Genomic DNA, 12347 nt, shown 5'->3' on the forward strand with positions numbered 1-12347 from the left:
AGGACACAGAGAGAGAGAGAGAGAGAGAGAGAGAGACTCACTCTGAGCCTGCAGCCATGTCCAGGTACGAGGTGTTGGCCGTGTCCACCCCTACTGGGATGACTATGCTCATGACGTTCTGTGCTGGGAGTCTCTTGTCCTACTGAGTCCAGAGCACAGCAATCCAAAACACTGAGGCATGTCAGCCACAGCACTCATTGCACACATCTAAGTGCATCCACAAGGCCTGCAAAGAGACGGAGAGAAAAACACAGTTAGAGTTTGACATTCAACCAGACTCTAGGCAAATGAACACGTGATGGGGGCATTATTAACGGACACTTCGCACAAATAGTGTACATATTACAAACTCTGGGTTATTTCAGTTAGTATTATAAACAACAGGATGTGATACTTCTCACAGGAGTAGCTATGATTCATAGCACAAACATGAGGCCATTGTTGGCTCGGAGACATAATATTATTCTTGCAGGCATCAAGGGCACTGGTTAACATATGTTCATTTCTAATGGAAAAACATCAAAAGACAGGGCTTTAACTTGATGGTTTGTGCTTCAACATGATTTGGGTGAAGTTGCTTGGCTCCAAAAAAAAAAAAAATCCGTGTTTGAACATGTCTTTTGTATAACAAGGGAGGGGGAAGTGAAGATTGTGTGGCAAAACCGTGTCCAATAACAGAGCTCGACCTTTGTAGAAACAACAAACAGGGTGCAGTGACTGCACATGGACACAAGGGGGCGCAGGTGCATGCTCGGTCACATCCACCATGAGAGAGAGAGAGAGAGAGAGAGAGAGAGAGAGAGAGAGCAACATGGAGGCAGCTTTTATATTTTCCGCTCATCCATAAACGTCCATTGAATGCTCACATCCTGAACGTACACAAAGATGTGTCGTTGCGGCACTGCTCGTGAGAGGATTTAATGTGTACATGGTGGAGGCCAAAAGAACGGATGGAAAGATTAATGATTAAGCGTTGTATGTGTCGGGCAGAGCGAGACGAAGAGATGCCGCTCTGTGGATAGAGGAGGGAGGAGGCAATGATGGACAGCAAAAGACAGCCGCAACAGCCAATCAGAGGCTTCCCTTGCAAGTAATGTTTTAATCCTGGTCAGAGGGGCTAAATATGTCACACTGGCATACTTCTCCTGGAACAACAAACAGGGTGGCGACAAAGGAATTAAAGAGTGTGTGTGTGTGTGTGTGTGTTATGGTGATAAGTGGGATTAGAGGAGGGGCCAGATGCTGGGACATACAGTCTACAGATGAAACCTGGATTTTGGCGAGACTGTTCAGCTACTAACAAAAGAGGATGGAGGAAGACTAGTAAAGTAGTATTGTGCCAACAGGATCTAAAATATATAAAAGATTAATACAATTTATATGTACAGAAAAAAGATATATAATTGCCTTCTTCAGGATACTGTATTTTAAAGTGTGCAGTATTTTACAATCAAAATTGACCCCATTTACTTTATTAGCACATATTACTAGTCTTTTGGTGAACAATTAATGTGCGCAAGTTAATAGATAGAAAACATTTATTTGTCGTGGTAATCTTTAATCAACATCTGAAAATGTGCTTCCGCTCTGGATGACGTCAGTTTGAAGGCTTGGGTTGAATATCAATGTGCTTACGGTATACAAATAAAGATAATAACGGTGTAAAATCCAAATAAATTTATCAGATCGGACTTTACTGAAAAAGGTTTAAACTATGTTTTTCATGCTTTTTCAGTGAACCATAACCAACTATTGCACATGCACCTGTGGGACTAGTCCTTAAGACACTATGGGGCGGTTTCGCAGACAGAGATTAGGCCAAGGCCTAGTCTAAAATGGACTAAAATTGCCTTTTAAACCAGATTAACAGACATCTGCTTTCTATGTCATGGTTTTAAATAGTCCTAGACTTGGTCTAGTCCAGAAATTAATAAGCCGATATCCTGGAGGAAGACGAGAGCTACTCCAGGACTAAATTGAGGCTTAAATGAAACCTACCAGAAGGCAGCTTTAACTTCAGATTAACGTTGTGTTTCAAAGACGACATCCATTACTTGGACTATTTCAGTGAAGATCAATACACGTGTATGTGTAATATGTGTGTGTGTGTGTAGGCCTATTTTAAGCTAGCAAGCTAGTAAGAACTGAGAAACTTCACTTCCCTGGCCTCAAGAGTCACATTAGCAACTGACTAGCGTCCTTGTTAGCATGTCTGTCTTCCATACTGGAGACCCTGGTTTGAATCCTGCTCGGAGAGGGCAGAGTAGGAAACTTTGCGTTTGCTCACAATATTTTAGTAAAAGTAAGGTTTCTCAAGGGAAAAATATATGAGAGAACACAAAAGCATTGTTGACAATTAATTGACTCATATTATTTTTCCTTCATGTCTCTTTATAGGCAACCTCTGTCATGCTAATTCAGATTAGCACAGTTGGTTTTAAATGAATTGGTTTATTTTAGTTCAGGACTCTATAGTCCAGGTGTTCGTAATCGGTACTTAATTGTTTCAGTTAGGCATTTTTAAGACAGGATTAACTAAAGAAAAACTAAATCACAGACCTGTGAGTGATTGCACTTTTTTTACTAGATCATTTATATCAACATAATATGATACACATGCATCATACTTTTTTTTTTTTTTTTTTTTTATACTACCATTTTAATATCTGCAATTTCAAACATCTAAAATAACTAACAAAATACATTTTACCCACATTAGGAACTTGCTAGACAAGTGTTAATTTTGGAATTTGCATACTAGGACTATGATCCAGATCACTGCAAATAAACAAAACATGGACTGACATGCCCGCACACAACACACACCTTGACCAGCCTTAACATGCCCCCTTTAGACACACACACACACACACACATACACACACTAACACTCCCCCCCTATGAGGGTGGCACATCTTCTGCTCACTGTTTGGAAATAAACTACAATGAGACTGTCATCTGCTCGTGTGGCATGTTGGAGAACAGACTATCAGACTGTGTGTGATGTGTGCGAGACACGTGTGTGCCCTTATGTGGAGCATAAAGACTAGAGAGAGGCTATAAATCAGTCCAGAGCCTCGCAGAGATGACAGCTGTCAGCTTCGGGGGTTAATTAATAGGAATCTGACGATGTGTGTCGGTTAGTGTGTGATTTACTCTGTAGGCACCTACAGTTCTCCCATTTTTGGCCATGTCAGGTCGCTTTCACAAGCGCAGTGGGTCTGATATATTGCGGATGTTTCGACTGCTGTGAAAAATGAATGGAGTTTCACAGCTCTTGAAAAAGCACAGTAAATAATCTCTCTGGTCCAAACCTAGACCTGCCTCGCTGTCTTTTGTGTAGTCTTTTAAGGCAGTATCCTGACTGAACTGGAACGTAATAAGTGACCGATTTGGAATGCTCTACATAGGCAGCATTATGACACACAAAGGGAAACTAAGAGACGCCACTATACATTGATTTCAATAAAGTTTAAGTGCAGGCAAAATACAGAGCACACAAATAAAATTTTGCATTTTATATATATATATACACACATATACACACACATTCTTGTACATCTATCTTTATGAGGACATTCATTGACACAATGCAATCTCTAGCCGCTTACCCTAACCTTACCCATCACAACTAAGTGCCTAACCCGACCCCTGACCCAAACCCAATTATAACCTTATCCCTAAAACCAAGTCTTGACCCTCAAACAGGCCTTTAAAGGGGTCTCAGAAAGTGAGGACTGGCCAAAATGTCCTCACTTTACTCTCTTTGTCCTCCCTCCAATGGTCTAAAACTCAAACTGGTCCTCGCAAAGATAGTACACACACACACACACACAAATGTGGATTTACAAAATTGTTTTTTTTGATGCAGGGAAAAACTCACCCTACATTTTATTTTTTAACAGTTTACCAGAAAAAAAAGAAAGAGAAAAAAAAAACGGCCTCAGGTCACATTCACCGCTGTTGTTATTTAACAGACCCAATAATAAAAATGATTATTTTTAATTATTACAATAATTTATTCAATAATAAAAACAAATCAATGAAGAAAGATTACTAGATTAATACTACTGTGGTGTAAAATAAGAAATAGGCTAATAATAATTAGTCAACAGTAAATTGACAGTAAATTACAATGCCAATATTCATGGCTTTAAGGATAACCAAACAAAAACAAATTACTGATTAGCTGTTGATGCGACAGTGTTGTAAATGTAAAACGTACCCACAAAAAGAGTATTTTAATTGTAATAAATTATATTTTAAGTTATTATTCATTCTAGCAAATCCAAGCTGAATTATAGGGTTTGCAAAGAGGACATGGTAACTTGAGCTCTGTTCCAAAGTGTAGCAAGCTGAAGCTGCCTACCTAGGGGGCATTTTAAGGCATCTGTGCCCAGGACATCTTACAGGAATTGGTTTTTGCAGCAGGGTCTCCAATTTGCAGCACGCTTAAGAACTGGAGACCCTGCTGCAAAAACCAATTCCTGTAAGACGTACTGGGGACAGATGCCTTAAAAAGGCAGCTTCAGCTTGCTACACTTTTGAAGAGAGCTTAAGTTACCATGTCCTCTTCTCAAAGATGTGACAAACACAGGAAGAGGGTGAAAGAGAAACAACATTGTACAGTGTAATAAACCCATTTCCCTTAGAAAGCATACGGTGGTCTCTTTCCAGCTTTCTCACACAGAGTCTGTTCTTCTTGGCCTCAGCAGCCAATCCTGCCGTCAATGCTTAGGAATGCACGCGTGCGCACTACCTCTGAGTGTGTACACACACACACAGAGAGAGAGAGAGATAACTAACCACAACATACTTCCTCTGAATGCCCAGACGTACCCTTTCTTTACTCTCAAACACTCACACACACATTCAACAGTCGCCCCCCTCCTTAAAAATGCAAAACGGGGGTGTGGAAAAATCTAGTACAGTAGAGCATTCTTGGCTAAATCAGAGCATTCAGACTGCCTCCAACACGCCCATTTCCTTTAGCAGAGAGAGAGAGAGAGAGAGAGAGAGAGAGAGAGAGAGAGAGAGAGAGAGAGAGAGAGAGAGAGAGAGAGAGAGAGAGAGAGAGAGAGAGAGAGAGAGAGAGAGAGAGAGAGAGACTACCCTAATGCTCCCTGCCCTACCCGGATTTCTTTCCCTCCCCTCTGCACTTCCTAAATAAACCCTGCACACTCAAAAGGGAAGGGAGGACTGGGAGAAAAAAGGGGGAGATGGCTGCGAAATACGAGACCAATTAAATGGTCATGAGGAAAGAGAAGCCATTTAAAGAGACTATAAAAAGATGCGCAGCTTTCAAAACAAAATGTAAAACGTCAAATATTCATTATTTCTGTCCATTTCTTCCAGTGATTTTGAGATTTCCACTGGCTCCCAAACTATCCTTCTAAGGAAAGATGATGAGGGACCAATTCTGGCACAGAAAGAGCCTGCTGAATCCAACTGTTTTTCCTCCTCTATCTGTATGGACACAATGTCGTATGGGAAGCTCCTCCTTCCGGCAGCGGGCAGGGAAACCCACAGACTCATGTAGGAGTTTCAACACGTTTTTTCCTTTCTCTCCCCATTTCTCCCTCTCTCTCTCTCTCTGTCATTTTCCTGGTTTGCGTTGTCTGATTTTCGGCGGGGGAGAGATGGAAACCGAGCAGGCATCCGATAGCTAGCCCCGATGATGTGACTTCACACCATTCTCGCCGACTGAGTCATCACAGCCTACGCTACAATGAAGCTTTACACAACCACGTGCCTCAAAAATGCATGAACGCACGCCGAGAGCTTTTCCTCACTGTCATTGATAAAGATGCATGAGGTACCAGGTTGTATCACCTTGTTCGCATCTCTTCCTGTGAGACAAATACGCCACAATCGGAGCACAATCGTGGCCACCGGCCAGCTATTGCTGTTGAAGATGATATATTTAATATAATATAATCTGTTATTAGCGGCGTTTACTACTTTTTCATACTTAAGAACCAAATCGCTAACACCGACTGTTAAATTTCATTGCAGACAAATAATGACTTGGCAGACGATAAAAGAGGCACTTGGAGACTTGAGCCACATTGTCTAGAGGTCAGACTATCACAGACCCTTGAGGGTGGACTCTGTTGACATGGGCCACTAAAAGCAAGGATGTGTCTCGGGCCTGTATTTTATGTCCACCTCTCTAACAAACGTTAATGAGGTTAATGGCTCCTGTGTTTCAGTCTGCCAAGTGGCTGACCACAGTGCATCTCCACCATGGTCAGAGAGGAGGCACTTGATATTCTTAAATTAGATAAGGTTGACTGATGACAAACAAAATCAATGATGCACATCTCCCATCTAGCAAAGAGGGTTTCATTTAGATTTATAAAGAAAACTAAATTTTTACTTTTTCAGATGAAAATCTTAGTGATTTGTGAAACTCAATACAATGCTAGGTTGTTTCTATGTGGTTTCTAATGTGTTGCTATATGGTTGCACACTGGCCCAGAGTCTAAAGAGCCCAACTCAAGGCTGGATATCCTTGTGTCCCTATTCAAAGTCAAAGATTATTTTCAAGCTTATTTTTTTTTATCTGTCAAGAAAAATAGCAAGTCTGACCATTTACGGGCAGTTCTGAACTAATGGTTAGAGAGTTGGACTTGTAACCCGAAGGTCGTGGGTCTGATTCTCAATGCCTGCAGGAAACGACATGGGCCTTTGAGGAAGGCATCTTACCCCCCAATCGCTCCCCGGGCGCCACAATGAATGGCTGCTCCGGGTGTGTGTGTCCACTGTTTTCGGTGTGTTTGTTCACTGCTCCTAATGTGTGTGCGCTAACTTGGATGGGTTAAATGCAGAGGACAAATACAGAGTATGGGTTACCATACTTGGCCATCGCATCACTTCACTTTTAGAAATCTAATAGCACACCTCTCCTCCAAAAGATGTACAATGTAAGGAATCACTCTCATCCACAACACAAAACCCCAAAACAAACCAAGACAAATTCCCTTCCTCTTAGTTAATGGCACTTTTATAGCATCAAAGTGTATGTATATGTCCGGATGTACAGGGGCCGAATCAGTCGATTGCAATAGAGCCATGGGCGAAAAGGACAGTCTGGGCCACTCAGACTTCGTGATGTCACAGTTTCATGATTGATTTCATGCCTGGCTCGCACCATTACATCACAAACAACACACAATAACATTCGCACATTTATAAATGAGTACTGCACCCTTGTCTGCCTGCTCTATGGGACACCTGTCATGTAGCGAGGGCCCGTTGAGAGCTCGGTTACAGCCAGCAAACAAAAACATGTTACCTGAGCCCACAGCTCCTCCCTGCACGTCCCTCACGTGACCTTACGGCACGAACAGGCCTCCCAGTGGAACTAGCTACCAGTATACTGGCTTAACCACACCTCAGGTTGATAAAACATGGACTATAAATATAAAAACAATTTATCTTTAAAGTTTATGATCTCGCCCAAGTCGAGCAACCTGGATGTGCTCTGGAAGGAGATTGTTTGTCAGGTTTTGGCATGTGTTTGTACCAGCGTGCGCAATGCGATCATAGATGCGTCACCTGAGACTACTATTCTAAGCCACCTGCCTCTCTTTCCCTTTCTAACCTCCATCTCTCCTGAGGGGGGTACTTCACTTCTCCATCCCTCTGTCAACACAGAGAACAAACAGACACTGCCCATGGCCTCTCACACACACAGCTCCAAGTCACCCATGCGCAGTGAGGCTTGGATGCGAGCGTGACATGACAACCTGACAAAGAATGAGACAGGATGGTGAGTGCAGCTGTTGTAGAGTTGTTTATGCTGAGCGGAATTGCATGTTTCAATCTTTCAGGTAGATGTGAAATCAAGTAAAGGCAATATATAATGGCTTTATTATGTTGAAATGTAATACAAGACTTCACTTGTTGTCAGTCATCACAACCTTCACTTTTCAATGCATCCCCAGGGTGCAATGACCTTAAAAATGACAGGTTACGTAAACCATTAGATCAAGTCAAGTGTTCAAGTTCATCCAGTGCTTCCGTCGAATGCGACACCGGCGTGGTTGATCAGCACTACATTTATCATTAAAAACAAACCAGTTTTGTGCAGCTAAGCGTGCTTCTGCTCCATTCTCCGCGTGGATCACCTCTCTCTAGCATCGCTGTCTGAGTTGTGAGCTGCGTGTTGACGTGCGTAGGCTGATGTTCCATCCTCTTCGTACAGCTGCACAGCCTCATTGTGATGTCACACCAATACATGCCAACGATTGGACCTCCACCTACAGGAAACGCCTGTCAGAAAGCCACAGCCTGCAATGTACACGGTCTGCTCCTCTCGTTATCTGCATGCAAGCACAGACGCTAGCTAGTCCATGCAAAAAAGGAGCCATAGATGTAAAAAATGTAATAAAAGTTTTCATGAAGCAATTCAGCATTGATGCCATCAGAAATGACAAATATCCGTTCATGTCTTTGTCACCATCTTGAAGCTCAGCCTAATATTGTGTCGTGAGGAAAAAGGGTCCGAAGCATGTGTTGGGCAAATATGTCAGATCACCATCTCGGCCGTGGCTGCCAAAGTTTGCACCACAGAGGCCGGACTCACAGTGCGGCTAAGAAAAGAAAAAACACGCACATATCATTGGCTGCCTACATAAAATAAGAAGAAATTGGCATTTTAAAAAGCTGTTGGAGCAACGCCTTGGTTTTTTATTACGGGAAGCCTTTCCAAACACTACCGTAGTGCCAAAAGTTATGGGAACAGCTCTCTTGTTAAAGACACCAAGTGAGTGATTTCTATTGATGAAAACATTTATAATGTTAACGTAACGTATGCTATGCAGGATGAGGCCTTTAGCGGTGCGCCCACGCACAGTTACATGGGTGGACCCCAGCAAACTTTCCAAAAAGTCATGCATCTGCCACGACCAGTGGATGTGAGGTGAAAGGAGAGCTCAGGAGGGGAGGTCTTTGTCAATGTCAAAGGAGAAACAATCGAATCACAGCTGTTATCTCACAGCTTGACCCTGTAAGCTATTCCACCTGCCCCCAAAAGCTACAACATATGCATCAGGCGGAGGAGAAGAAACTAGGCACATTAAGAGTGATAAAATACAAACATCAGCATCCAGATTCGGCGTGATGGCTCGACCCGATGGATAACTGAAGCCCCCCCGATGATGTGCAATCAGTTCACGCATGAACAGTCACTCGCCTGCTTCCCATCCAAGATCAAGATCACCTTTTTGCAGCATCATCGTCTATTCATTACGCATTAGGGCCCATGTTTACCCCATCAAACCACTCTGATGAATAACCACATTCTTCTGGACCTGTAAACTCCCCGCTGACCAGAGGGAGGGAGCAGTAATCATGAGAGAAATATGACACAGCCGTGTGGGTTGTGCTCTTTTCAATACTGCAGTAAACTTAACGGCACTCTCAAATAAAGTCATAGTCCTCAGTGCGGTTATTGAACCAAAACGGTTATTGCCGAGTAGTTTTCAGATGCAGATGGTTGTGCTTGAGCTTAAGCAACATCTCGTTTCCTGTCTATTCTTTAGGTGAGGCAATGCACACATCTAGGTTCCTGGTACAACACAAACCTTTCATAGACACGAATTTTCCAGTTAGGTAAACTAATCAAAAGAATGTATTTGATGTGGGTGGTGTGACCAAAATCGTATTTCACAATCAGAGAGATTGTCACGATAACAATACATCACAATATAGGCCTAGTTATTTTTGACATATCTTTGCGAGTAAACATAAGAACAAAGATGCAAAGAACAAACCGTTTTAAGGTTAGGGTTAGGTTACAATAGGTCTATACACAGTCTTAATTTTATTAATTAAATATACAATAATTCTTAAGAAACAATTCTTATCAACACAACACTGTTTACGTGAATACCTGCCATGCCAAACATTTTGACATAATGTGTGTGTATTCTAGGGATGGGCATTTTTCAAAAATATTGTATTTGAATTTTTTTGGGCTCATAATTTGAATATTCATTTATTTAAATGAAGTTTGACGGGAAAGAAATGTTTTAATCATTGTGTTTTTGTCACTATTTCTGACCAAGCTTATGATTATACACAACAAACTTAGATTTATCTCTAGAGGTTTTCATTATACAATGTGTGTATAATATATATATTTTTTAAAGAACAGAACAAAAGCAATTAAGCTCAAACAAAGCAAATTAATTAAAAACGCTAAAGCACACTGCGCCAATTACGGTACAGAACATGCACACTCGAGTTAGCATATGGTTATTGTGTTTGTATTGTTTCACATATTTGATGTTGAGAAAAACAAGAATATCCACATGCTTGGGTGAAAGTTGGCTTGCGAATCTGATTAACAAGAAGGCCGGCTGCAGAGAAAACACGCTCTTCTGACACAGACGTTGCAGGGACACAAAGATAACAGTGAGCTTAGCGAAGCTTCTTTTAATGCTTTGCGTTTTCTGTTCTTAAACCCATCTCCCTTTGACAAAACTTAAAGGAAGCATATGTCTCGAGATAATTTTGCTGTCAGATAAGTTGATAGTCGCGAATGCAGTGATGGACAGCTGTCTTTCCTCATTCGACTGGTCAATAGCGATTGCTTGTGTGTTTGGATTTCATGCGATTTCTCATTGTGGAGGTAATTATAATAACTCAGTTTCACCTGACTATGTTTGCACACGACATGTTGATTCATTTGATCAAAAATAATTCCAAACTTAGCGGTGCCTTGGTGCAGACATTCTGTCATCAAATACAATCAACTTGTTTAAACGCTTCACAGTGCCACCCAACGCATTTAGTTTAAAGTTAAACTGAGTTTTTGTTGGCATGCATAATAATGGCATGTTTTAGAATGGATTCACAGCCAGAAAAGCAACATGTAGCAAAACTAGAATTGCATTTTTATTTTTTTAATAATTATTACTGATCGAATATTCGTATTTAACTATGCGTGCACTACCCCTAGTGTATTCAGATGTTCAAGCGCAACAAACCATGAAACAGAACTGAGAGAGGCATTTTTTCCATTCATTCATGTTTCTTTATCACTGTCAGCAATTAAAAACTAAGCAGTCCTACACTGTGTACTTTATTTACATACCACAATATATCAATTGATGCTTTATACTGAAGCAACAATATATATTTCATCATACCACCCAGCCCTAGAATGCATTGTGATGTAGCCTAAAACAAGAACAAGACCAGCTGTTTGGTGACAGAGTTTGAGCTACTATGACACACAAAGATGAGTGTGGGTAATAAATCCCATATTCCTCGGTTCCTTCCACAAAGAGCTGCATGTTGTTCATTCTTTTAACTATGGTGTGACATCTTGCCAATATCTCTCCTTTACCACACTTAAACAGACTTTATCTTTAAGGAGACACAAATGATCAAATAACCCTGTGAGGGGGAAAACGTAAAAGGGTGAAATGACAGATAGTTGCTTATCGTTTATTATATGAATGAGATGAGATTTGAGTGTTATGTGTTCATTCATGATGCTAATCCAAGTTTAGCAACAAGGTTGCATGTCTAGTTTACTGGTATAGTTCAATTTATGTGCTAAACGTTTAGTGAACGCAATGGACGCAGACTATAATCATATTTGGTGAAACACAGCAGCACTGTATTTTCTCTGGTGTGTGTTGTGCACTTGCCTGTGGGTGAGTGTGTTGGCGCTGCAGTGTGTGAGAGTTGATCTAGGGGTGTGGAGGCTTTCATTACCACAACATCAACTCATCCGCCATTTTCACTAAGCACCTGAGAGGAAATACTGCGCTCGAAGACTCGCTGATATTTGACAGAAAACGGCCAAGATAACAAGAAACCCATCTTTTCACACATGCTTAAGTATCTATTTGTCAAATGCGCTGTGTTTGTGCTGGAACAAAGTGTTTGCGTCGTTTCTGCGTAGCTAGCGGTTGTGACCGACGACAACTAGCCAACCTCAAATTACCTCACAATACACACGATTTTCTGAGAGGGAAATAGCGTTTTAACGACTTCGTTTGGCGTTTAAAAAAACAAATAATCCGTCAGAAAGTCTTTAAAGCAGAACTAATCGCACCGGGTCGACTAATTCAACATCCTCGCGAAAAGCTAATCGGTGAAGCTAACTGTTTAGCTTGCTATGCTAATGCGCATTGATATGAAACGCTCGAGCGTCTTAATATCCTTACACAGACGTATAAATCAAATTTCCAACAATAAATATCAACCCAAATCTTTCTCAACCTAAAAGCGCGTCGAGTGACCGTTTGTTCACTATAATTGGCACAACTGCGCAGTTCGCTTGTAAAGCAGCGCGGCTCTGGTCCACTTTGAGGAGAAGCTAAAGC

General features: G+C 41.4%; 1 protein-coding gene across 4 annotated transcripts in view; it reads right to left on the minus strand.

The window, feature by feature from the left end:
- The window catches only part of kmt2e (lysine (K)-specific methyltransferase 2E), a 45196-nt gene that overhangs the window by 26202 nt on the left and 6647 nt on the right, over window positions 1–12347 (minus strand). For all 4 annotated transcript variants that reach the window (XM_082168173.1, XM_082168176.1, XM_082168175.1 and 1 more), the window contains one exon: window positions 42–226. In XM_082168173.1, the coding sequence (XP_082024299.1) occupies window positions 42–112 (71 nt within the window). In that variant the 5' untranslated portion in view covers window positions 113–226. The remainder of the gene's footprint in view (window positions 1–41; window positions 227–12347) is intronic.

Source organism: Leuciscus leuciscus (genome assembly GCF_965113295.1).
Source record: "Leuciscus leuciscus genome assembly, chromosome: 4".
Taxonomy (NCBI): domain Eukaryota; kingdom Metazoa; phylum Chordata; class Actinopteri; order Cypriniformes; family Leuciscidae; genus Leuciscus; species Leuciscus leuciscus.